Consider the following 23,845-nt stretch of genomic DNA (forward strand, 5'->3'; position numbering starts at 1 on the left):
GAACTGATGTGAAGTTGTGCAGTCTTAATTTAACAAACTTTATGTCCACTATTACAGCTTTTCAGTGGATGACTGTCCATTAAAGAAAAAATCCCTAAAAAGTAAGATGAAATTCCTGGGAGACTTTCAATGATTCAATGACTTGAATAATATCTAGTTCTGGGAACTACAGAAATCTTCCAGAAATTTATACTGTTATACATATTTACCTCCAGTGTTTGTTTGATAACTGCTCTGCCATTTTTTGGTCACTCTCCGAATCGGAAAGTGAGTTGTAGGCATTTTGTCTTTCAGTACGCTTGCCCTTGATGGTACTTGTAGATCTTGGAACTTTTATGCACTTCTGGTCTCTAGTTTTAATTGAAAGTGATTTAACATCAGAGTCGTCTGAGGAGTCAGTGGATAAGGAGTACTTCCTTTGGGATTTTACACTTGTTTTGTCTTTAGGAAAATAATGTGACACTATCTCATCCTCAGAATTGGACGAGAAATTTTTTGTCTGCTGTTCTTTCTTGCTGGCAATTTTTGATGTGTTGACTATTTGACAATCGTCAGAATCAGTGTCACTTACAGAAACAATATCATCAGCTTTGAAGTTATTTCCCTTCTTTCTGTGGTTGGTGGAGTCTTGCAAGCTTTTAGTTGGCTCATAACTGGAGTTTGATGAATGTGAACTACTCAAAAGTGATTGCTTGGCATCAAAATAAATACTTGGGTCTCTTCTGTTGAATTTAATTGATTGTTGGGGCAAATCTTTGGCATCAAAATAAATACTAGGCTCCCTTTTTGTGAAAGCAGGATTAGGTTGCATGTCAAGGCCTGGGAGACTGATATTGTGCAGATCCTCGAGAATTTCTTCCTTTTCGTTGTCCATTTGGTTGGAATTCAGTGCAGCATTTTCTTTAATTACATCACAAGAAGAATTGGAACCTGAATCATAACACAAGCCATTGATGTTGCCTGTTGGTTGATGGTCAGGCAGGACTTGAAAGCTAGTCTGCATGGATACATCTTCCACTTCTACAAAAGAATCATCTTCATTTCTTTCATCATCAGAAGCTGATTTGAAATGTTTATGTTCACTTTTCAGAGCCTTTGGAGGTGTGCTTTCAATAATGCAAGACTGTTCACTGATCAATTCTGCTTGTACAGACACGTCTTCCACCTCGTAAGAGGATCCACTTCCTGAACTTGTGTCAGAAACTTTGTGATCAAAATTTGCTGATTCTTCACTTGATGCACACTTGCCTATTTTCTGATTCACATCTGATATTGAGTGTACCTGTACTGCCACATCTTCTACTTCATAACTGGAACCTGAGGAGGTTTCTCTTTCATCTTTCTCAGATGTATATGAAGATTTTATCACTTCTACGCTATCTTCTATAACATGTGGATCATAGGCAGTTGTGTAGAGGTCAGAGTTGTTCACAGCTCTTGAGGAGTTATTTCCCTTAGAGGTACAATGTTTTGAATTTTCTAAACTCAAAGCCTGTAATTTCAAACACACATTGCTGCTGGTAGGTGATGTTTGTAAAGTCTTGGAATTGGCAACATTTGTTTTTGGTCTATCATTTTTTATATTCAACTGTTTGTACGAGTCTTCATTTGAGTTATATTGAAAACTATCCATACATGTACTACCAGATAAGCTCCCATTTCGATGGAATGAAATGGCTGAAACATCAACAGAGTCCAAAACACATTCAAGGCTTGCATCACTGTGTATTCGTGTAGATTCTGTTACATAATCTCCAAGATATTCTGGGCTTTCTGAAGATGATCGAGCACCAGGCAGACGAGTGTGACGTCCTTTCGTCAGTATTTCTGGTGAATTAGGTGACTCTAAAACACTGACAGTATTTTTTATCTTTTTCCTGTGATTCTTTTTTTCACCCTGGTTTGTCCAAGACCTGGTCAGATCTGTACATGCAGCACTCTTTCTCACAGATACACCCTGCACACCATCATCCAGGCAAACACTATCAGATCCATGAGGCGAGTGTGATCGGACTTTCAGATGTCTTTCTGTTGGTCTCTTGTTTTCTTTGCATTCCTCTGAATATTCATGCTTATGTTTCTGATGAATCTTTTCTTTATGTTTCCTCCTGGGGTTAGATTGAGGTTCTGTTGATAAAAGAAAATCCACAGATTTAATAACCGTAGTAAGAGATAGAAATCAAAATATAATACTTCAATACCAATTTAAAACTGTACAACCTACATTCTGCATTGTGTCGCTGAATCTTATAAGCTATTAAAACACTTTCAGTCAGTAGAAAACAAAAAATCAAATGCCATCTTAAAAAATATTGAGTCTAGTTTTATTTCTTATGTGAAGATTAGCTTATTAGCACATGTCCTGTGTATCTAAATAAAACTTTACCTTTCAATGTTGATATGTCATCTGATAACTTACCGCTCGCTTTATCTCTCCGTGATCTTGTAGATTTCTTTTTTGCACTTTTTGACAACTGAAAGGGCAAGATGATGTACATTTCAAATATGAAATATGAAACTTTGATAAAAATTTTGTGGATTTCAAATAAAAACTTACCAAAATGGAAAATTAAATAAAGAAATCCCTAGTCATCAACTTTTTGAAAGTAGCCATTCAGATATTTCATTCTACTACAATATAATCTAAAATTAATTTTATCACACAAGTGTAGCAGAGTTAATTTAATTAAAGTATATTATAATTAATTTTATTACAGTTTATTGCAGTACAGGTAAGACATAAAGAAAATGAGTAATGTTCGTTTGAATACAGTGTTGCTGAGTTAATTTTATTACAAAATAATATAGACTTAATTTTATTACACAAGTGTAGTAGAGTTAATTTCATTAGGTACACAAGTGTAGTAGGCTTAATTTTATTAGAGTATAACAGAGTAAATTTTATTACAGTAAAGTAAATATTATTTAGTATAGCACAATTAAATTATTTCAGTATATATCTAAATTAATTCTAAACAGTTTAACAGCTTTAATTTGATAAATAAATTACCGTTTCTATAGCAGTATCAATGTTGTTGTACTGAAACCATCCTAACTTGTCCCCAAGTTTCTGGAAGAGCTGGGACACATCAGGTTTGGACTGTGACTGGTTAGGAAGAATCTCTGTCAGTACTGGTGCAGGAGTGCTAGTTGCAAAAGCCTTACTCTGGGAAGGAATCCCAATCCCTTCATTCTGAGGGCCAGTTGGTGTACCAGACATAGCCTTTTTATTCCTCTGATAAAAAACAGAAGCAATTAGATGTTTTGTGTATTATTATTAGACTGATAAATAATTAATGGTTTTAGACTTATTTATGGGGAAACAGTTACTATATTGACCACCAATTAAAAAAAAAGAAAAAAAAAGAGGCCCATAGGGCCTGTATTGAACACCTGGTTTAGTACGCTGAAACTGTTCATCTTAAACTAAACACATTTTAAAGATATATATCTATTTCCCATATTGTTCTCTGCCACTACCATCCCAGGAGTTCCACACTCACTGTTTAGTCAGATTTGATTCCCTCTTAACCAAAATGGTGCAGATAAAACTTGGATAGAATCTAGGCATTCTTAAATAAGCAGTTTTGAGAATTTGTTTTATTTCAGCTGTTGGGCTCTGCTCCAGGGGATTAAAACCCACAGTTTATACAAATCTGATTCCTCTTGATCCAAGAGTACTTCAAGTGGACTACATTTGGAAAGAATCTAGGCAATCCTACAAAAGCAATTCCTCTAATTCCCTTGTTGGGATTTTTCCCTCTGTCCTCAAGGGGCCAAAACTCATATTTTATGAAAACTCCCTTCATCCAAGAATGCTTCAGCTAAAATTGGACAAAATCTAATAATTCTTTCAGATGCCAAAGGATTTTAACAATTTGCTTAATTTTCCTGTTTGAGCATGCCCCTCAGGTCCCAAGACCCATCTGATTTATACAAACTTGGTTCCCTTTCCCAAAAAGAATGTTTTTTTTTTTACCAAGTTTGATTAAAATCTATTAAGTCAATCATGACTGGTAACTATTTTTGCAGAAAGTTTGATGGATTTTGAATGATGTGCCTTTGGGGAGTTAAAAAATAAATTTCATTAAAATATGACAGTTTATTAATTTACTTTTTTCCCATAAATTCTCAGTGAGATAAAATATTGATTGTAGATCAATTCTTTATTGTTACACAACTCTCCTCCATGGCAACTCTTATTACTTTATGCTACAGGTCCATTGTTCAATACCACTGCTATCATCTCACAAATGGCATTGTTCTCAACAATTTGCCTTCCATTTTTTCACTCATATAAATGGCATTCTATATCATAATTACTTCTAAAATATTCACTATCATACATATATGTAACCCCAGCTAGACAGAGCTTTTCTTTAGCTCAATTGGTTGAGTGTCAGACTAGTTAGCCAGAGGTTCCGGGTTCAAATCTTAGTGGAGGCAATGAAATAAATGATCACCTTTTATACATATGAACTACTATCGGTTAAGTGTATTTGATTTATAGCAGCTATACAACAATTTTGTTTGAAGAACAAAACAAATCCATCTATTCCCTCTGCATGACATCACTGTCATATAACACACCTCCAATTGACCAAACTTATATAACCAACAAGGTAATCAAGCAGTGCTAAAGAGAGATTGAGAGAGACAGGTCATTAGTTCTGGTCACATCTTTCAATACACTCATACTAATATACCAGGTGTTTTAAAATTTGAGCAGTGATGTTTGACACAACAATGTAGGATGTAAAATTAACTACAATTTAGTCATTAAATGATCACTCGTTACAGAGTTGAATCACGTTTAGGTCATGTTTTTTAAGGTAATATATTAGTGTCTGATTTACCCATCACACGAGTATCCAACTAATTGCAATCTGACGAATTAATGTTTGACGAAATCTGGCGACAGTGTTAGGTAATGGTATGTAGTGAATCATAAACCAAATTAATGAAAAATGTCGATTCAGACCTATCCAAGCGATATTCTGGAACGTTTTAGTGGCCAGCACAAGTTATATATATATATATATATACATATGTATATATATATATATATATAGAGAGAGAGAGAGAGAGAGGTCATTGTCATAGCAGTCTAACTTCAACATCTATAGGTAAACCCTTATAAAATTTACTGCATTAGAAACTATATACTTTCGGTAGTCAATTTCATATTTTCGTTGAAATAAGATGAACAATTCTTTTAAGACTCATTAAGCGTTTCACCTTCACGAGTAACAACCACTTTTAACGAATTGACACAGATACTATCCATAACGCACCTGCTTCCACCATAATTACTTAAACAACCGGAAGTGAACTTGAATTTACCGCTTTCATTAAACGAAAAAAAATCACTTTATTTTTCTTCAAATAATGTTATATACAGTACATTAGAAAATTAATGCTGAGATTAAAACAGGCCATATCATACCGAAAAATGAATATATGAAGAAATAAAAATAATTTATCGGGAATGCGAGATATCTTATTTTAGGTGTGACCTTAACGGAAGTAATTCAAAAAGGTCACAGACCGAAAGGTAATTCATGCCATACAGGCCTCCAGTTTGTTTACAGTTTTATATGGCAAATTCTGCAAACTTATTGGACTTATTTCACAGAAGGTAAGTAAGATGGTATCGTCAACATTATAGGTATGCATTTGTGTTTCTTTTATGCGAGGTGAGTGTTCAAAGAACGTACCAATCATTCAACCGGTTTGTGTGTGTTGCAGCGTTTGACAGCAGACTCCGAATCCCTGCCCCTCCCCAATGTTTCTGTATAGGGTACAGACAAGGTCCGATTAAACCTATTTATTATGATTTGGGTTCTTCTCTTGATTTATTTTAGTAGTAGTAGACTGTGTTTCTGTTTCATTTTCAATTATTTGTGTTCTTACTGTTCTATTTCTCGTAATGATATGATGTCATGCTACTAAAAGTGATTTCATATTATAATGAGATTCAAAGAGTTTGTAACGTAAGCTTTACCTTTTTTTTGTTGTTCTAAGGTTATATCCGGTTAAATAGAAAGGTTTTTCTGTCCTAATTCGTCACAAATTTAATCTTATTTGTACACACAATTACATTTTATCATTTTGTTTTCAATTTGTGAAATGTTTTGTGGTGGTGTGATCATATTCCATTGGACATTCCATTTAGGAAAGTTTTTTTTTGAAAACAAAAAAATTTAGATATTGTTACCAATTACTGTTGTTTGATGACAAAGACATTAATGTGGATGTTTTGTGTTTCATTTGCGTGTGATCACTAACACTTCCAGTACTAGTACCAGTGTTGCCTTGGTGACTGGGTCTATCTAAAAAATGTCTGTTTACAAGTGACATGAAGAGGTAAATTCACTTCATTATTTAGATGTTGCTAATGTTATCACATATTTGAAGGTACGTAGTTTGAAGAGGCATCTTGTGAGTGTGATACACAATATAGTGCACATGTGTACCTCTGATCTTTGTAACTCTACCAATTTATCAAATATCAACATGAAACTTTGTACATAAGTGTATTATGGTCATATAAACAACATATATTTTGATATTGCTGAATTTATTGAGTATTTCTGAAGATATTGAATTTTCAGAAGTTACTTTACAATGCTTGTTGCCAATTGTTGGTCATTTGTCGATGCTTATTGATAAACCGTTGGTGACATTCTAACAAGTGTTGTTTGCTCCACTCTAGGAAAGCACAGTAGAAATATTTACTTATAACCTGGTTTTGCTGTATAAATGTTAAAACATTGTAACCTGACATCAATACAACTGCTATGATCAAGAAATTACCTTGTCTCAAACTTACCTGTAAATAAGTTAAGACTTGACATCTGCACAAATTGATATGATTAAGAATTTGCCTCATCTCAAACATAGCTGTGTACTGTATAGTGCAGCATGAAAAATATCATTTATATTTATACTCCAGAGATTGAAATCAAGGACAGGATTGTAACTAGACTTTTTGTCTCTTACTTATTGTAATATTAAATTACAATGCAGCTAAACAGACAGCTTACCACCTTTTGCAAATTGTAGTTAAGCAAATAAGAGGATGACTTTTATATCTTACACAGCAGTTTGAATTTTGATATGCTTGATGCTCTTAAGTATGCCAGTTGACTTCATGTTTCACATTTTGAAAATGTAATGTTACTTGGAGAGGCTTAGATTTACATGAGAAAATAAAGATCTTAGGTTCTTTCCTTTCAAAGACTTTCATTTAAAGAATGACTGCTGTCTGCAAGACTGATACATACACTGATGAGCTAATGACCACTGTTATTCATAAAAGAGATTCTGCCAAGTTAATTCTTTCTAGAAGTCAGAACACCTGGTCTTATTTTCCTGTACACATGTCATTATTGCATTTTCATAAGATCTTGAGGCGACTTTTCATTTAGTTTCAAATCTTAATCTCTTCTCACTTTTATTTTGTATTCAATAAGCATTCGGCCAAGAAAAGAAAATCATGGGTTCTGTCCCCATTTCCAAGACTTGTGTCAATATTGTTTGACTGGGCAGAATGCCATTCTTATAAGTATTCCTGTAAGTCATGACATTCCATTGTGATAGCACTGTAAAGGTATCCTTAAGTGACCTCATCATGTACATACCATCATATGACTGTGGATATTGTGAGAATATAAAACCATTTACAAACAAGCAAGCAAACAAGTATTTTTTTCAAAAGAATTGTTGGAATCTTTTCGTTGTTCATGCATATTTTGTCCTCAACTTGACGATTCTTACTTAATGTTGTAGTTTTGTTGATTAAGTCATTATTATTTTGTTTACTGACCTGCACTAGGTATTGATAATGCAATGAACATTCAATATATGTATGTCTATAATACTCCTATCACATAAGAGACAGCTCTCCGGCCATTTTATTTGCTTGGTGTTATTTTGGGTGCATGCCTTCTATACATACAAGTTTATTATCGATGAAGGAGGTAGTGGGTCACAACAAGTGGGGATCGTGGTTTTTGAGCTTTGGTTTAAAATCAGGAAGACTTTTCAATGTAGTCAAGGGATAATTTAAGTATTAAGTTCCAGTAAGCCTGTATTCAATTTGCATGTCTATGCATTATGAATGTCATTAGGATAAGGACAAATTCAATGAAATTCGTTTTATAAGAATGAAATATATTGTGAATGGGAATTTTAATTATGTGTAATTTGTTTACTAGTTTTAGCTAAAACAAAAGATCACATGAAAGTGTTGATTAAAGATAATCAATTATAAGATATTATAAAAGATTATTGCATCATTTGAGGTTAAATGAGAAGTTAATCAGTTCAATCCAATCACTATTGCTAAATGATGCGTAAATGTATATTTACCAGACAGATCAGATGAGACATGTTAAACTAGCACTGGGGAGGTAGTACAAGAGATTTCCTTATCTCATGTATAAGAAATTGTCATGCATTGCTACTGCTGTGATGTTCATTATCCAACGTTGGTCTTTGCGTTCATGAATTCAATCCAGGTACTTTGACGTCATATCATCCAGTGGGGATTTCATCTATATAACAGGTATTTGTATCTTGCGTGGTATGTTCTCAGGTTATGAATAATTCTATCGAACCTTAGCTCAATCAATGACTTGGGATAGGTCCTAACACTGTTATGGGGCAATCTCAGCTGATATTGGTCTTTATAGAACAATATCAATTGGTATATTGGTCTTTATAGAACAATATCCACTGGTGCTTAAGTGTTATGTCTTCATCATAAACATATTACCAAATCCTTAAATTTCATTGCTTTTTTATCATCATTGGATACAATTCTAGTTTGTAAAAAAGCCAGGTTTCATACTCTCCTACTGTTTTGATTTTCTATGTGGAAGATAGTACACATTCAAAATTTCAAGCTGCACTTCTTTTTTACAACCATCTTTAATTTACATTTTTAAGCTGCCTATTTTGGTAGGGTAGAAAAATGAAGAATTATCATATATCTTACCAAAATCTTAGTCCAAATTGTTTTGACTTTCTATTATTTTTTTTATGTATGAGTCTGGATTTAATGAACATCAGAAGTCTTGTCATCTATAAAGTGATGGAAAAAAGCATCCCATACCAGGGTCTGCATTTAAATGATAATAATGATAAGAAATGGTTACTTTCACATGTATATTGCACATAGATCAAAGACTTGTTCTTTATCTACAAGTTGATACAAATGTCATATTTCAAAGTTCAGTGCAAATATATATTTAAGTACCTTTCCTGTATCTACTGGGGTACTCAAATTTTGGTGGAAATTGAGACAGGAACTCAACCACGTGACTTGTTGAGATTCCACAATACCCAATGTATGTCCTAAACAGCTATAATCCAGGCAAATATAAACACAAGGTCTGAGCTTAATTTACACTTACAAAAACAAATGTTCTTAAATGGCATTGCTGTTTTTCAATTTAATATGAATTATTTCAATGCGTTAATCTTGATACATGGCTCCATTCATTGTACAAATGATGCAGAAGTGAAGTGGAAGATGGGAACAAAATATCTTTGTTTACATTATCCACTGAATGTTTGTGGATGTATAAGAAGTGGCGAGACGAGGCATGTAACTAGTCGTGGCTAACACAAATGTGAACTGAAACAGAGTACATTATGGAAATTGAACATTTAGTGAGTGTATAACTGGTATTATGAGACATGTCCTGTAGAAAATATTGTAGATGAAGAACAGACTTTTGAGTTTCGATTCATGTGCGATGAATGTGAAAGTGATGTTTTTTTTTCTTCAAATATCATTTGAATGCTGACTCAGTTGCAGTTTTCTGATTTCCCTCACCTTATATAGGACTGGAGGTCTGACGTGCATGAAATCCAGATTTAACAAAATCTGATGGAATGTCAGAAATAACTAAATCTATCCATTTTTGATAGTAGTTACTTTTGTTTATTTATATGATCTCACCTACTTCTAAAAAAAATCACATTTAATCTTTGAGGGAATGTATAAAGGTCAGGTAAAGGCCAGGGCTGTTCCATTTCAACAAAAATTACAATAGAATTTAGAGGAATTATTACCAGCAGATTCTGGGGTCATCCATTGATCCGTTATTTGCTTCTCATGACTTGTTGTATAATTTGAGGTGATTAATGTGGAGGCCACTGCTGACTCTGCATGTATTCTGTCATTTGTTCTGTTTAGAACAAAGGGTAGAAACTTTGTTGCTGCATTCATAGATTAGCTTGCTGAATCAGTATTTTGTTTTGGTTCTTTGGTCATTCCGTAATTGTTTTAAGTCTAGGGTTACCATTTACTGTATCTGTTTCTGTGTGGTAGATCATGATCATACACTGACAATATGACATCATCATGTGTAAGGGCTTTGAGAATATCAATACTGTATATATCTGTCCATCAGGCATGCTCGTGCATATTTCCCTTTGAGACTCTCAATACTGTAAATATCTGTTTATTGTGCATACTCATGTATATTTAGCTGGCACATTTCGGCAATATTGTATATCTTTTTTTGATTTTATATTTAAGAATTACCAGGCACCAGATGCCCAAAAGTTAGAGTTATCAATAGCTAGTGGTTAGTGAAAAACTCAAATTGTTGCCACTGAAAATAACAAGAATGTGAAAGGAAAAATGTTGAAACACTCAAAATATGTCCATCTGACCTGTCTCAGCAAACAAAATATGGGTTGTTATTTAATATCTAGTCAGTGGTATATATAATGTGTAACAGGTTGTGTCTGTAATATCGTCTAAACAGCAGTGACCGATGAACTTTCTACAGAAATCTTGTGACCACAGCCATGTGTTGGAATGTCAATGTTGGTTCAGGTCTTTGTAATGATTTTTGGTAGAAGCCAAGCCATTTAGGTTTTCTGATATGGTAGGTATGATAGAATGAGAAAGTCCATTGATTTTTCTCGAAGGATGATTCGGTACCGACGAGTCAGCAACATGAAGATGAGGCCTTACACTCCGGCCTAATTAACCTATAGGCCATATCGATTGTCAGCATCCAAAACAGTTTCGTCATCCATGTTATATTGGTGTACAAGTTTTCTTTACCACGGAACATAAAATGCAAATATTAATTGTAGTTATAAATGTCTGGTTTAACGTTTGACTTTCATGAATCTCTGTCAATAAGATTTATTTCATACTTCAGTACGGTTTCTACTGCTCACTGTGTACATTCTATTGAGTACATGTGTAATTTAATTTGTATTCACACTTTTCCTGAGCTAGTCACATCAGTACAGTAGCACATGTAAAAAGTGCAGTACTTTTACTGACATCAGGCCTGAAATTTTTTTTAGTATAAAGACATGTAATAAGAGAATAAAACATGTTCTTCCTTTTATATGTTTGAAAAAAAACAATAACTTAAAATATGGTAGGTCCATTGGGAATTTGAAAAAATATTTTTGTGGAAGAAATGTTGACCTCTTTGAAAATTGTATGAATATACAATGTAGGGTCATTATTGAAAACACATGAATTGATTTTCAGATTGAACTTACTATATTTTCTGGTTTATAAGCCACACCGGTACATAAGCCTCAGAGCCAATTTTGAATGATTTTTTTCATTTGATCCACATATTAGCCACACTGGAATATAAGCCACGCCCTTTCTTATGATATGGTAACGGTTATGTTGACAAAAATTCTTTTATATACCGGACAATGGAAGGCAATTTATCACAATTGTCAGTGAAACATTTCATAAAGTTTGCAAATGAATATATTTATGGATATGTTTCAAAAAGTGAAATAGCAATTGTCAAACATTTTTGGCTTGGGAGACTTCAAAGATTGTCTATCAGCACAGATGTATGGCCTGACGTTACGTACAGTTTACTTAATATCTCTATCGGTGTCTGTCCTGTTAAATATTGTGAAGGCCCTTGCATGCTGACAATATTAGTTAAGTTGGTATTCTTATCGTAAACAAGCATGGTGGTCACTGTAGAATTTGACCTCTAACCTGATGACATATCGATCCCAGGATGCAACAGGCTATTGTAAACTTTTGCTATGGCTTCCGAAGCAACCACAAAAGTTCGGAAGATATTATTGTGATTCATATTAAAAGGTCTGATTAATTAAATACATGAGAATGTTATTTTTATTCCAATCTTAAAATCATCCTGTATACAATTGCAAATGACAGTTCTAGACAATCTGTTTCAGTCATAAAGATGTGATGGACAGGTACTCCTAAAAAACTTGGTACCATCTTGTACGCTCTGTTTGGCCTTTTGCTGGAAACGCTGTATGACAACTTCCCCTAATGCAAGACTGCATGACTGTCTTGAAGATAGCCTAGTCCAATTCTGAGAAATGTGTGCATATTCAAACATATATCATGTCTAGCTGTGAAGAAAAATTATTTGTGAATTAACAACAGGTATGCCTGTAGCGAGAATATTTCGTGTTTTTGAGAAAGAAAGGAGATTCCTCTGAGGGGCTAGTCAGTGACCCAGATAATTTGGTCGAGAAGTTACCGGCATTTATTTTTTCGTAAGGCTGTTGTGTGGTTTGTTGTTTTTTAAGAGCTATAGAAATTGAGTCCACAAATACCTGTGGTACTGGTATGCTTCTTGTTCTTTTCTTCATTCTGCTGACCTTTTTTCATTCACATATAAGCTGCTCTGGTATATAAGCTGCACGCCCGACTGGCAAGGGAAAAAAACCTCAGTTTATAATTCAAAAATATGTTATTACATTTATGTTGATTGAGATATTAAGTTTTAGGTTCAGTATTTTTTTACTGTTATATTATTTTTTCACTAGAATTAAATATAAAAGAGAGAAAAATCCATTGATATCATTCAGTGAATGTGGTGATATCTTGAAAATGTAATGTCATAACCTAGGTCCCACAAAATATAGTGTTTCACTGTACATAGCGTAGTGCCAACAATCATGCTATTTTTAATTTGAAAATATTTTTTACCTTATAAAGAATTCTAATCATGTGATTCCCTAAAATTACTTGATATGCTATTTTATTGTGTGTTAATTTGCTCATTTGAAAATTTGATAATTATGAATGCATGGCCTGATAATATTGATTAAGATTTAAGGAAATTGTTATATTTGTGCCGACGGAAATGTGAACACAGATGAAATCTGGACTAATTGTTCAAACTGTTGCATAATCTCTTGTATTTTGCTGTTTTAAGTGTCTGGGTAGACTAGCTCTCCAAAGATTGTGTTTTTCTGGCACATTGGCCTGACTTCATCCTTGCAAAATACCAGCTGGTATTGATTGGAAAGTTCCTACATACAAATTATCACCAATTTTCAGAGGCTACGTTTTTTAAGTGACAGTTTCAGCAATAATTTAGCCATGCTTGGATAGCTGACAGATCTCATTTTGTGATAGTCTATAGCTAGTATTGATATATTAGCTAGTAACAATGCAGTTCTTCAGTTAAAATGTACAGTTGTACATACAGATTTACAGGAAATGTTCTCTATATTAGTATAAATAGGTGATTTTTGCTATTGATTTTTAATTTTCATGTAATGGTTAGGGGTAACAGGATACCTATATCATGTGAAGGGGAGGGGCCCAGGGGATACCTGTATCATGTGAAGGGAGGAGAGGGGATCAAGGGATACCTATATCATGTGAAGGGGAGGGGATCAGGGGATACCTATGTCATGTGAAGTGAGGGGAGGGGATCAAGGGATACCTATATCATGTGAAGGGAGGAGAGGGGATCAAGGGATACCTATATCATGTGAAGGGGAGGGGCCCAGGGGATACCTGTATCATGTGAAGGGAGGAGAGGGGATCAAGGGATACCTATATCATGTGAAGGGGAGGGGATCAGGGGATATGTCATGTGAGTGAGGGGAGGGGATCAAGGGCCCAGGGATCTATATCATGTGATACCTATATCATGTGAAGGGGAGGGGATCAGGGGATACCTATATCATGTGAAGGGGAGGGGAGGGGATCAGGGGGGATACCTATATCATGTGAAGGGGAAGGGGATACCTATGTCATGTGAAGGGAGGGGAGGGGATCAAGGGATACCTATATCATGTGAAGGGGAGGGGATCAAGGGATACCTATATCATGTGAAGGGGAGGGGCCCAGGAGATACCTGTATCATGTGAAGGGGAGGGGCCCAGGGGATACCTATGTCATGTGAAGGGGAGGTGCCCAGGGGATACCTGTATCATGTGAAGGGGAGGGGATCAGGGGATACCTATGTCAGGTGAAGGGGAGGAGCCCAGGAGATACCTGTATCATGTGAAGGGGAGGGGCCCAGGGGATACCTATGTCATGTGAAGGGGAGGGGCCCAGGGGATACCTATATCATGTGAAGGGGAGGGGCCCAGGGGATACCTATGTCATGTGAAGGGGAGGGGCCCAGGGGATACCTATATCATGTGCCTATATCATGTGAAGGGGAGGGGATCAGGGGATACCTATGTCATGTGAAGGGGAGGGGCCCAGGAGATACCTGTATCATGTGAAGGGGAGGGGCCCAGGAGATACCTGTATCATGTGAAGGGGAGGGGCCCAGGGGATACCTGTATCATGTGAAGGGAGGAGAGGGGATCAAGGGATACCTATATCATGTGAAGGGGAGGGGCCCAGGGGATACCTATGTCATGTGAAGGGGAGGGGCCCAGGAGATACCTGTATCATGTGAAGGGGAGGGGCCCAGGAGATACCTGTATCATGTGAAGGGGAGGGGCCCAGGGGATACCTATATCATGTGAAGGGGAGGGGATCAGGGGATACCTATGTCATGTGAAGGGAGGGGAGGGGATCAATGGATACCTATATCATGTGAAGGGGAGGGGCCCAGGGGATACCTATATCATGTGAAGGGAGGGGAGGGGATCAAGGGATACCTATATCATGTGAAGGGGAGGGGCCCAGGGGATACCTATATCATGTGAAGGGAGGGGAGGGGATCAAGGGATACCTATATCATGTGAAGGGGAGGGGATCAGGGGATACCTATGTCATGACAGGGAGGGGCCCAGGGGATACCTATATCATGTGAAGGGGAGGGGATCAAAAGAGGTGGGGGGGGTGCAGGGGATGCCAGTATCATGCTATAGGAAGAGTTGGGGGTGCAGGGGATGCCAGTATCATGCTATAGGAAGAGCTGGGGATGCAGGGGATGCCAGTATCATGCTATAGGAAGAGGTGGGGGTGCAGGGGATGCCAGTATCATGCTATAGGAAGAGGGGTGTGCAGGAGATGCCAGTATCATGCTATAGGAAGAGGTGGGGGTGCAGGGGATGCCAGTATCATGATTATGCAATACTATGGTAATAAACGTCTGTGACATTAAACTTCAAGTCAAAGATCATATAGATTAAGTGTACAATTTTCAGTGAGTTATTATTCTGAATATCCATTCAGTAACTTTAAAACCATGATGAATATTCTATTTAGTTCAATATGATGTTTTTAATTGCTATTTTGTGCTGTCTATTGCAAAGGGCCGTCTGTAAACTTTTTGTTTAAAATACTTCTCCTGCCTAGGGCTGCACTGATTTGGGAATCAATTCTTTAATTCAGAAAGTTTATTTGACTCTGTATGTTTTGCATGTGGACAGGCCCTAAAAGAGGAAGTAAGAGATATTTTGCTTTAAAATGCTTCTCTTCCTTAATGCTTGAAAGAATTTCTTTCAAATTTTGTTTGAAATGATATTAATGATGGGCAATTAATTTCTTAATTCAGAAAGTTGATTTGTTCCTTAGGGACTTTAGTGCTGAGTTCCAAATGGGGAAGTCAGACAATAATTTGCTTCTTCTTTAATGCTTAAATGAATTGTATTCAAATTTTGTCTGAAACATCATTAAGGGATGGGCCATTAATTTTGAATTCAGAAAGTTGATTTGACTCTTTTAGACTTGGGGGCAGTGCCCCAAAAGGGAAAGTTAGACAAAATTTTGCCCAAAATGCTTCTCTTCTAAAAATGTTTAGATAGATTTCAAAATATAAGGTCGAAAATATTTTAAGAAAGTGACAACGATATTAAACATGCCTGAAGTCATACTGAGATTGTCCTGACCAAATTTTATTTTTCAGTTTGATCCAAAATCCAACATTGCTCATTGTTTACAAATCTTCTGAACTACTTTCATTCATACCATCGAGAAAAATATTGTGAGCTTGGTAAGGAAAAGAAACGGATACTATGTTGTTATATTTCAGCTCGCCAAAACTTTGACATGGTAGCCAAGTTAGCCATTTTGTAACATGATTACACAATGGTTTTTGCAAGAACAACACCTACCATTTATGAATTTCTAATACTTTCTAAGAATCTTCAGAATTTGAATTCTCAAGATTTGTTATACCTCATCAGCAAATGATGGGTTATTCAAATCACATTTTGTCTGTGGTCCGTTGATTGTCAGATGACAATTAAGGACTGCATGCATATGGTTTTTTTTCCAAAGTTAAAGACAAATATCTACATTACTGATCCAGAAGGTATGTTACACATGTTTTGTGTTTAGGACACTTTGACCTTCACCTTAAAGTCAAAGGTCAAATTATTTTGAAACCTGTTGTTTGTTTACATGTCTGAAATCAGTATAAATGCAATCTTTTCCATTGTCTCGGCTCATTATTCAGTCTATTACCAGATTTGCACTTTCCACTTGTCTTTGACTCGTAGATTACATTGCTAGGCCATTCAGTCTTCATAGACAACACAGACAGTTGGAAGATTAATTTTGCATAACATGCATGAAAGTAGAGTCTTACTGTAGGTCTTTCATGCATAAAACATTTACATCTAGTTTGTGCTGAACACTTTCCTCTAATTACGGTTTTTACTAGATGTTTGTCCCTACTTGTAGAAATCTTTTGTCGTAATTACATATAAGTGCTTGTAAGTCAAAAATGAATATTTGCTTAATAATGTATATAGAAATAGGTGTTTGCAAATGCATAATATATTTATTTACATAGTATATATAGGAGCACAGTTAAGGTGAATATTGTCCTATAAAGTGATGCATTTAGTGATAGGAATAGGTGTACATGTTGTCCTATTGGTGTATATAGGAGTAGGTGAATATTATCCAAGGGGTATATAAAAGGATGTAGGTGAATATTGACCTTATAGTACAATGTATATGTAGTTATAGATAAATACATTGTCTTAGTGGTATGTGCATATGGGAGTAGGTGAATATATTGTCATAGTGTGGTTATAGGAAAAGAGAAATATATGTCCAACTGGTATATATACAAATATATATATAGGAGTAGGCGAATATTGTCCTATTTATGCCTAATTTGGCAATAGATAGAGGTAAATCTGTAATACTAAGTCGTGTTGGTTTCAATTAAACAAATAAACACTGTCTAGTATTATCCATAAGGAAGGTGAAGGTGATTGAAATCTTTGTTACATCCCTTTATGTAGCATTAAATGATGGTTGTATTATTGATTCTGAACACAAAAAAACATCCAACATGTCATATAATTATTTTCAAGTTTTCAAATAAGTTGTACACGTTTTTCAAACATTAGTCACGTATGTCATTGTGAAAAGGCTTTGCACTTCCTGTACCATTTCAAGGGTACTGACTTTCTGAATACCTTGGATGTCTGCCTTACACACATCTTGACCCCCAGTGACTGTTAGGCCTCAGAGCAGCACAGAGCTTTATCTCATAATTATCTTACCTTCACTTATAGAACTGTTTATTCTCATCCATTGTTGTTATTCACCCAGAAATACATCAAATCCCGTTTCATCTTTTACATCACATTTTGATGCTCTTTATGTTTTTATCTTTATCAATAAGAAAAGTGAAGACAATTGTTTATATCCAGCAAAGTCTCCAAGTATACAATATATATTAATATAAACTTTTGTATGAATACAATCTATTTCCTTGAAAACCTGTCGTCATTTCATAGGTTAATGTGATATACTAGTTGTACAGATTTTGTGTGTTTGATACAGATACAGAATTACTCATTGGTCAAATGCTATTATACAGTGTAATGTAACTTTCTACTAGAATGCAGCATCCTCACTAGTAAATGTGGTAGCACCCTCATAATTCCCCAATGGATTTGACATGTTTGTCCTGAAACAAAAATCAATACTAGTTTTGTTGATCTTAAATATGACAATGAATGTCAATTAAGTTAAATATCGGCAAATCACACAATAGAAATCAATGGGATTCTAATATTGTTGTCCACTCCAGGGGTCTTAAATAACCAATAAAACAGATCTATGATATTGTTCAAATTTTGAAATGAGATGGCAGAAGCTTTGTGTCCTTAGATGCTGTTTTTGCGTTGTTTCCTGTTGAGCCATTTGCTCTGCATGCTTGACCAGTATGTTAACCAACCTGAGTCATCAGATATAAAGGACCATTTTACACACCTTCAAAACTGAAGAGTTCCTACTAGGATGAGCTGTTGTGTAGGTACAGCTAGATGTGTTACAGAGTGACTGTCATTGAGCAGCAGGGTAGTGTGAATAATTTATGATGACTCAGACAATCCCTGTTGATTCATATTATTGGTTATGGTGCTGTTGGCCTCATTCTGTCTGGTTCATTGCCAATGCTATATGTGCAAGTCCTACATATTTAGACATTATTGGAAACCAATACAACCAGGTACATATACACACCTGTTAATGGAACAGAAATTCCATTTCTACATATGCACCAATTTATCAGTATGACCTTTTTGACAATGAAAAATAAAAACACCAGACATGTTTTCAAATTAGCTGTACACATTTTTCAAACATTAGTCACATATATCATTGTGAAAAGGCTTTGCACTTCCTGTACCATTTCAAGGATTCTGGGTACTGACTTTCTGGATACCTTGTATGTCTGCCTTACACACATCTGGACTCCCAGTGACTGTTAGACCTCAGAGCAACACCGAGCTTTATCCCTGCTATTGCTGATCTGTCTGACAGTATCATCACATCAGATGTTCAATTCTACAAAATTTTACAAAAATTGGTACAATTGTCTTCTTTCGTTTTAAACCATGTAGTTTGTACATTGTGTGATTAGAATGAATTTAAAAGAACCTATCTCACAAGTGTAGATACATGGTTTTTTTGTCTGAAGCAGTTTGTAGCAGTGCATACCTCAAAGTCAGAGGTCAGGAGGTAAAATGCTTGTCCAGAGTCATAACACTTATTTCTGATTGACCTTCTGTTAAGGTACCCCTCTATACAAATATATATATACATATCACCATTATGAAGGTCTTTTATAAGTTGTTCCAAAGGTGATAGTAGGGCTGCAACAATACACAATCCTTTCGGTTTTCGGTTTTGGCCTTTTGGTTTTGGTTTTTTCAGTTTAGTCATTATGACATGTGAACATCTTGAAAGATTTGTCTAACGTAGGTATGGTAGACAGGCGACGTTGATGCGTTCGAGCTTAGAGACTCGTTCTTCCGCACCCGGATTTAAGTTTCGCTTTTGCTTCAAATGTGTCACCATGTTTGAGGAATTTCCTGCTTTACACGCAGTATCGACAAAGCAAAGTCTACATGTGCTTTTGTCTTGGCCATTGTTATTCCGAAAACCAAAGTATTTCCATACTTTTGACTGCAGTTTTTGCGGAGGATCAGTGAGTTCGACATGTGTATCCATGTTGCCAGCGGTAACACTATACACTGGATTTTGGGGTCATACTAAAAACCGAACTGAATCCGAAATGACCCGATCATACTGAAAACACTGAACAGCAACGAAAAACCGGGGTTTTTAGGTGAACCGCGGTGAATCGTTTCACCTCTAGGTGATAGTCATGGCAACAGTCTAAGGTAGTCAATGTATATATTCCATGTAGCTTATCCACTGAAATATTTTGTGTTTTGAAATTTCAGTATCATGTGTTTTGAAATTTCAATATTGTGTGTTTTGAAATTTCAATATTATGTGTTTTGAAATTTCAGTTCAGGTTTATACTTCAAAAGTCAAATTATTACTGAGTCTAAACTTTATAAAAATTAAATGCCAGGTTACAAGACTGAATGTGAATTGTAATTTCAGTTCCATATCATGTTAATGTATCAGTCGTGGATGTTGTGTTTATCATCATCCTTTATATAGTAGCTAGCTTACTGTAATGCAAGTGTTTGTGATGTTACAAGATGTACTGTAAATCAATTTATACTTTGTTTCACATACTTACTTCTTCAGACATATTTGTGAATATGTGATTTCACATATGCTGATCTAGAAATGACTTTCAATATGCAAATGATGAGCTGTGTTGACTATGCGAGACTCTGATATAGATAACCAATCGAAATGGAGGCCATCCAAAATTATTTTCATACAAATAATTGTGAAGGATTTGAATTTGCGACTGACTCTTCTGATGTGATAATTAAAAAAGAAATTCCTTGCGAAATATAAAAGTGATTTATAGTAGACAATGTAATGGAAATCAGGGGTGACCTTGGGGATATTGTAGTTGTTTTCACTGCAGAGCAAAATCTTGTGTTAGAATGTCAAAGAGTCTTGTTGGACTGTAATTATACATAATGTGTATGCATCTCCGATGCTGATACAGCAAAATGAGGTTTGTCTCCTCTAGCAAACCACTTCGGTCTTGGTAGAAATGGATTGTAATTAAAATAGTGACTGTTGGACCATCTCTTATATTGAGCTGCATTGAAGATCACATTTTATATAACCAAGATATATTGAACATGATAAAAGCTTGGAGTTCCAGTGAAGATTTTTTGAAGTAAGTAAAGTCATCCATTGCTGTAATATATCAATACATCATGTTTCCATGGAGTCCTGTACTGGTGCATGCAGAACAGGTTGGAATAAATGGTCGATTAATCAGATTTGTGGCTGCAGATCAATAAAACAATGATGCGAGGTAATAAAAAAAGAATTTCCCGGAGTGATGACTATTACCAGTAATTAATGAAGAACGACTGTCTCTATATCTTTTGTAATTAAAGTTCAGGTATATTATCCTCCCAATCAGAGATTGGAAAGGGATGTTATAATGCTGCTGTCTGTCATTCCTTCTGTCTGCATTACTATTTCTGAACAATTACACGAGTTAATTCCTTCACTGGACCAACGAAGCTCAAATATCATAGAACTCTTTGTCAGGAGTGCTTGCTTGGGGTTGCTGTCGGGGTCAAAATGTCAAATGTCAAGTGAAAGGTCACCTTTTCCAGACAATAACTTTGGTTCCCACAGACTGAACAGACTCAAACTTAACACACTGCTTTCTTATTGGAATTGCTTGCTTGTGATTGCTTTTTTGGTAAATAGGTCAAAAATCAAGGTGGTCATTATGATATAGATATAAAACTGCTAAATACATTCATGTTCCTTTGAACCAAATAAACTCCAGCTTCACATGCTTCTTCCCTATCAGTTCAGCATGCTTGGATTACCTTTTAATAAGAAAGGTCATCGGTAAAGGTCACTGTTACTAAAAATATGAAATTTATTTTCTCTCGTTCATTTATGTTCCCTTCTACCAATCAAAGTCAAAATTTCACACATCTCAGGGTTCTGACTATAGCTGAGAATTAGGGGTAAAAATGAACATTTTGTGAATCCAGAAAACAAATGTAGAGGGTAGAAGATAAAATTTTGGGGTGAAAAATCTTCTTCAGAGGGTGAATAGGAATGCTACACTTGCTTTCTTAAATGATTGCACTTGTTATTTCTAGATTGCTGTTCAGTTGAAAATGTCAATTTAGGTCAAAATCACTGTTACTTTGTATAGAAAATTAATTTTGATATTATATTATGAGTTCTGATCTATTACTGGAGTTCACTTGGACAGATTTGTCTCAATCAAATCAACTGATTAGGGGGATTTTAAATATGTTGTGGTAAGTGTGAGCAAAAATGGGAAAAAGTAACTTGTCAATCCGTTGCTTAAGCTGTAACATCTCATGCTTTCATTTGAGGTTAATCATTAATACAGGTGAATTAATGAAACTACATACTTAGAATTACCGTGTAGTTGATCAGAAATTGATGTAGAAATTATTTTATATCTACTTTAATGGTTGGACATAGACTACTGCCCAGTAAACGTGTTCTTCAGTGACACAATTCAGTTACTGAGGTATAGAGAACCATAGCCAGCCATTGTCAGAGTTGGTTTTAATGATTCAATCATGCATGCTTTTGAACTGTAATCATACTGGCATGGGCTATTATAGACTTATCAGGACCTTGTTGAACCATGGTTAGCAATGGTTTCTGGATTATGGTGAATTGTGGTTTGTACTTAACCATGGTCAAAAGAGCTTCACTATTGAAAAGGGAATATTTCATATTATCCCACTTGTATCCTGTCACAAGACCTCAGACAGTGTTGTGTTTCACAGTTCAGAATAATGCCTCATACAGTATTGTGTTTCAGGGTTCAGAATAACTCAGACAGTTCTGTGTTTCAGGGTTCAGAATAACTCAGATAGTTCTGTGTTTCAGGGTTCAGAATACCTCAGACAGTGTTGTGTTTTAGGGTTCAGAATACCTCAGACAGTATTGTGTTTCAGGGTTCAGAATACCTCAGACAGTGTTGTGTTTCAGGGTTCAGAATACCTCAGACAGTATTGTGTTTCAGGGTTCAGAATACCTGACAGTGTTGTGTTTCAGGGTTCAGAATACCTCAGACAGTGTTGTATTTCAGGGTTCAGAATACCTCAGACAGTGTTGTATTTCAGGGTTCAGATTACCTCAGACAGTATTGTCTTTCAGGGTTCAGAATACATCAGACAGTATTGTTTTTCGGGGTTCAGAATACCTCAGACAGTATTGTGTTTCAGGGTTCAGAATACCTGACAGTGTTGTGTTTCAGGGTTCAGAATACCTCAGACAGTGTTGTGTTTCAGGGTTCAGAATACCTCAGACAGTGTTGTGTTTCAGGGTTCAGAATACCTCAGACAGTGTTGTGTTTCAGGGTTCAGAATACCTCAGCCAGTGTTGTGTTTCAGGGTTCAGAATACCTCAGACAGTGTTGTGTTTCAGGGTTCAGAATACCTCAGCCAGTGTTGTGTTTCAGGGTTCAGAATACCTCAGACAGTGTTGTATTTCAGGGTTCAGAATACCTCAGACAGTGTTGTGTTTCAGGGTTCAGAATACCTCAGACAGTGTTGTGTTTCAGGGTTCAGAATACCTCTGACAGTGTTGTGTTTCAGGGTTCAGAATACCTCGGAGAGTATTGTGTTTCAGGGTTCAGATTACCTCAGACAGTGTTGTGTTTCAGGGTTCAGAATATCTCAGGCAGTGTTGTGTTTCAGCGTTCAGAATACCTCAGACAGTGTTGTTTCAGGGTTCAGAATACCTCAGACAGCATTGTGTTTCAGGGTTCAGAATACCTCAGACAGCATTGTCTTTCAGGGTTCAGAATACCTCCGAGAGTATTGTCTTTCAGGGTTCAGAATACCTCCGAGAGTATTGTCTTTCAGGGTTCAGAATACCTCCGACAGTAATGTGTTTCAGGGTTCAGAATACCTCCGACAGTATTGTGTTTCAGGGTTCAGAATACCTCCGAGAGCATTGTCTTTCAGGGTTCAGAATACCTCAGACAGTATTGTGTTTCAGGGTCCCAATGTCAAAATTACTGTATTAAAAGAGTATTGACCAAATCTTTGTCCTTGATGTAGCTTTAACTACCAACAAGTTCATGCTTAATGACTCCAAGGTCATGATTTGAAAATGATTTTTATTTCAAAATTAGGCCCCAGGTGTACAATTGTTAGTGTGTGTGACTGTGCAGCTTTTCTGTGTATCAATGCTACACTGCAGTATGCCATGGTAACACCATATCTT

General features: G+C 35.8%; 2 protein-coding genes across 4 annotated transcripts in view; one reads left to right on the forward strand and one right to left on the reverse strand.

Moving 5' to 3' along the window:
* Window positions 1–19,669, reverse strand: part of LOC132554701 (uncharacterized) — a 31,288-nt gene extending 11,619 nt beyond the window's left edge. The window contains exons 1-4 of the mRNA XM_060219015.1: window positions 19,619–19,669; window positions 3,011–3,235; window positions 2,387–2,474; window positions 210–2,127 (exon numbers count right to left, since the gene is read on the reverse strand). Coding sequence (XP_060074998.1) covers window positions 210–2,127; window positions 2,387–2,474; window positions 3,011–3,235; window positions 19,619–19,669 — 2,282 coding nt within the window. The remainder of the gene's footprint in view (window positions 1–209; window positions 2,128–2,386; window positions 2,475–3,010; window positions 3,236–19,618) is intronic.
* The window catches only part of LOC132554822 (protein Fe65 homolog), a 139,223-nt gene continuing 120,950 nt past the window's right edge, over window positions 5,573–23,845 (forward strand). For all 3 annotated transcript variants that reach the window (XM_060219158.1, XM_060219150.1, XM_060219141.1), the window contains exon 1: window positions 5,573–5,638. The gene's annotated coding sequence lies outside the window, so the exon portion shown is untranslated. The remainder of the gene's footprint in view (window positions 5,639–23,845) is intronic.

The sequence above is a fragment of the Ylistrum balloti genome, unplaced genomic scaffold, assembly GCF_031769215.1.
Source record: "Ylistrum balloti isolate Yb309-2 unplaced genomic scaffold, AGI_CSIRO_Ybal_v1 Utg369642, whole genome shotgun sequence".
Lineage (NCBI taxonomy): Eukaryota > Metazoa > Mollusca > Bivalvia > Pectinida > Pectinidae > Ylistrum > Ylistrum balloti.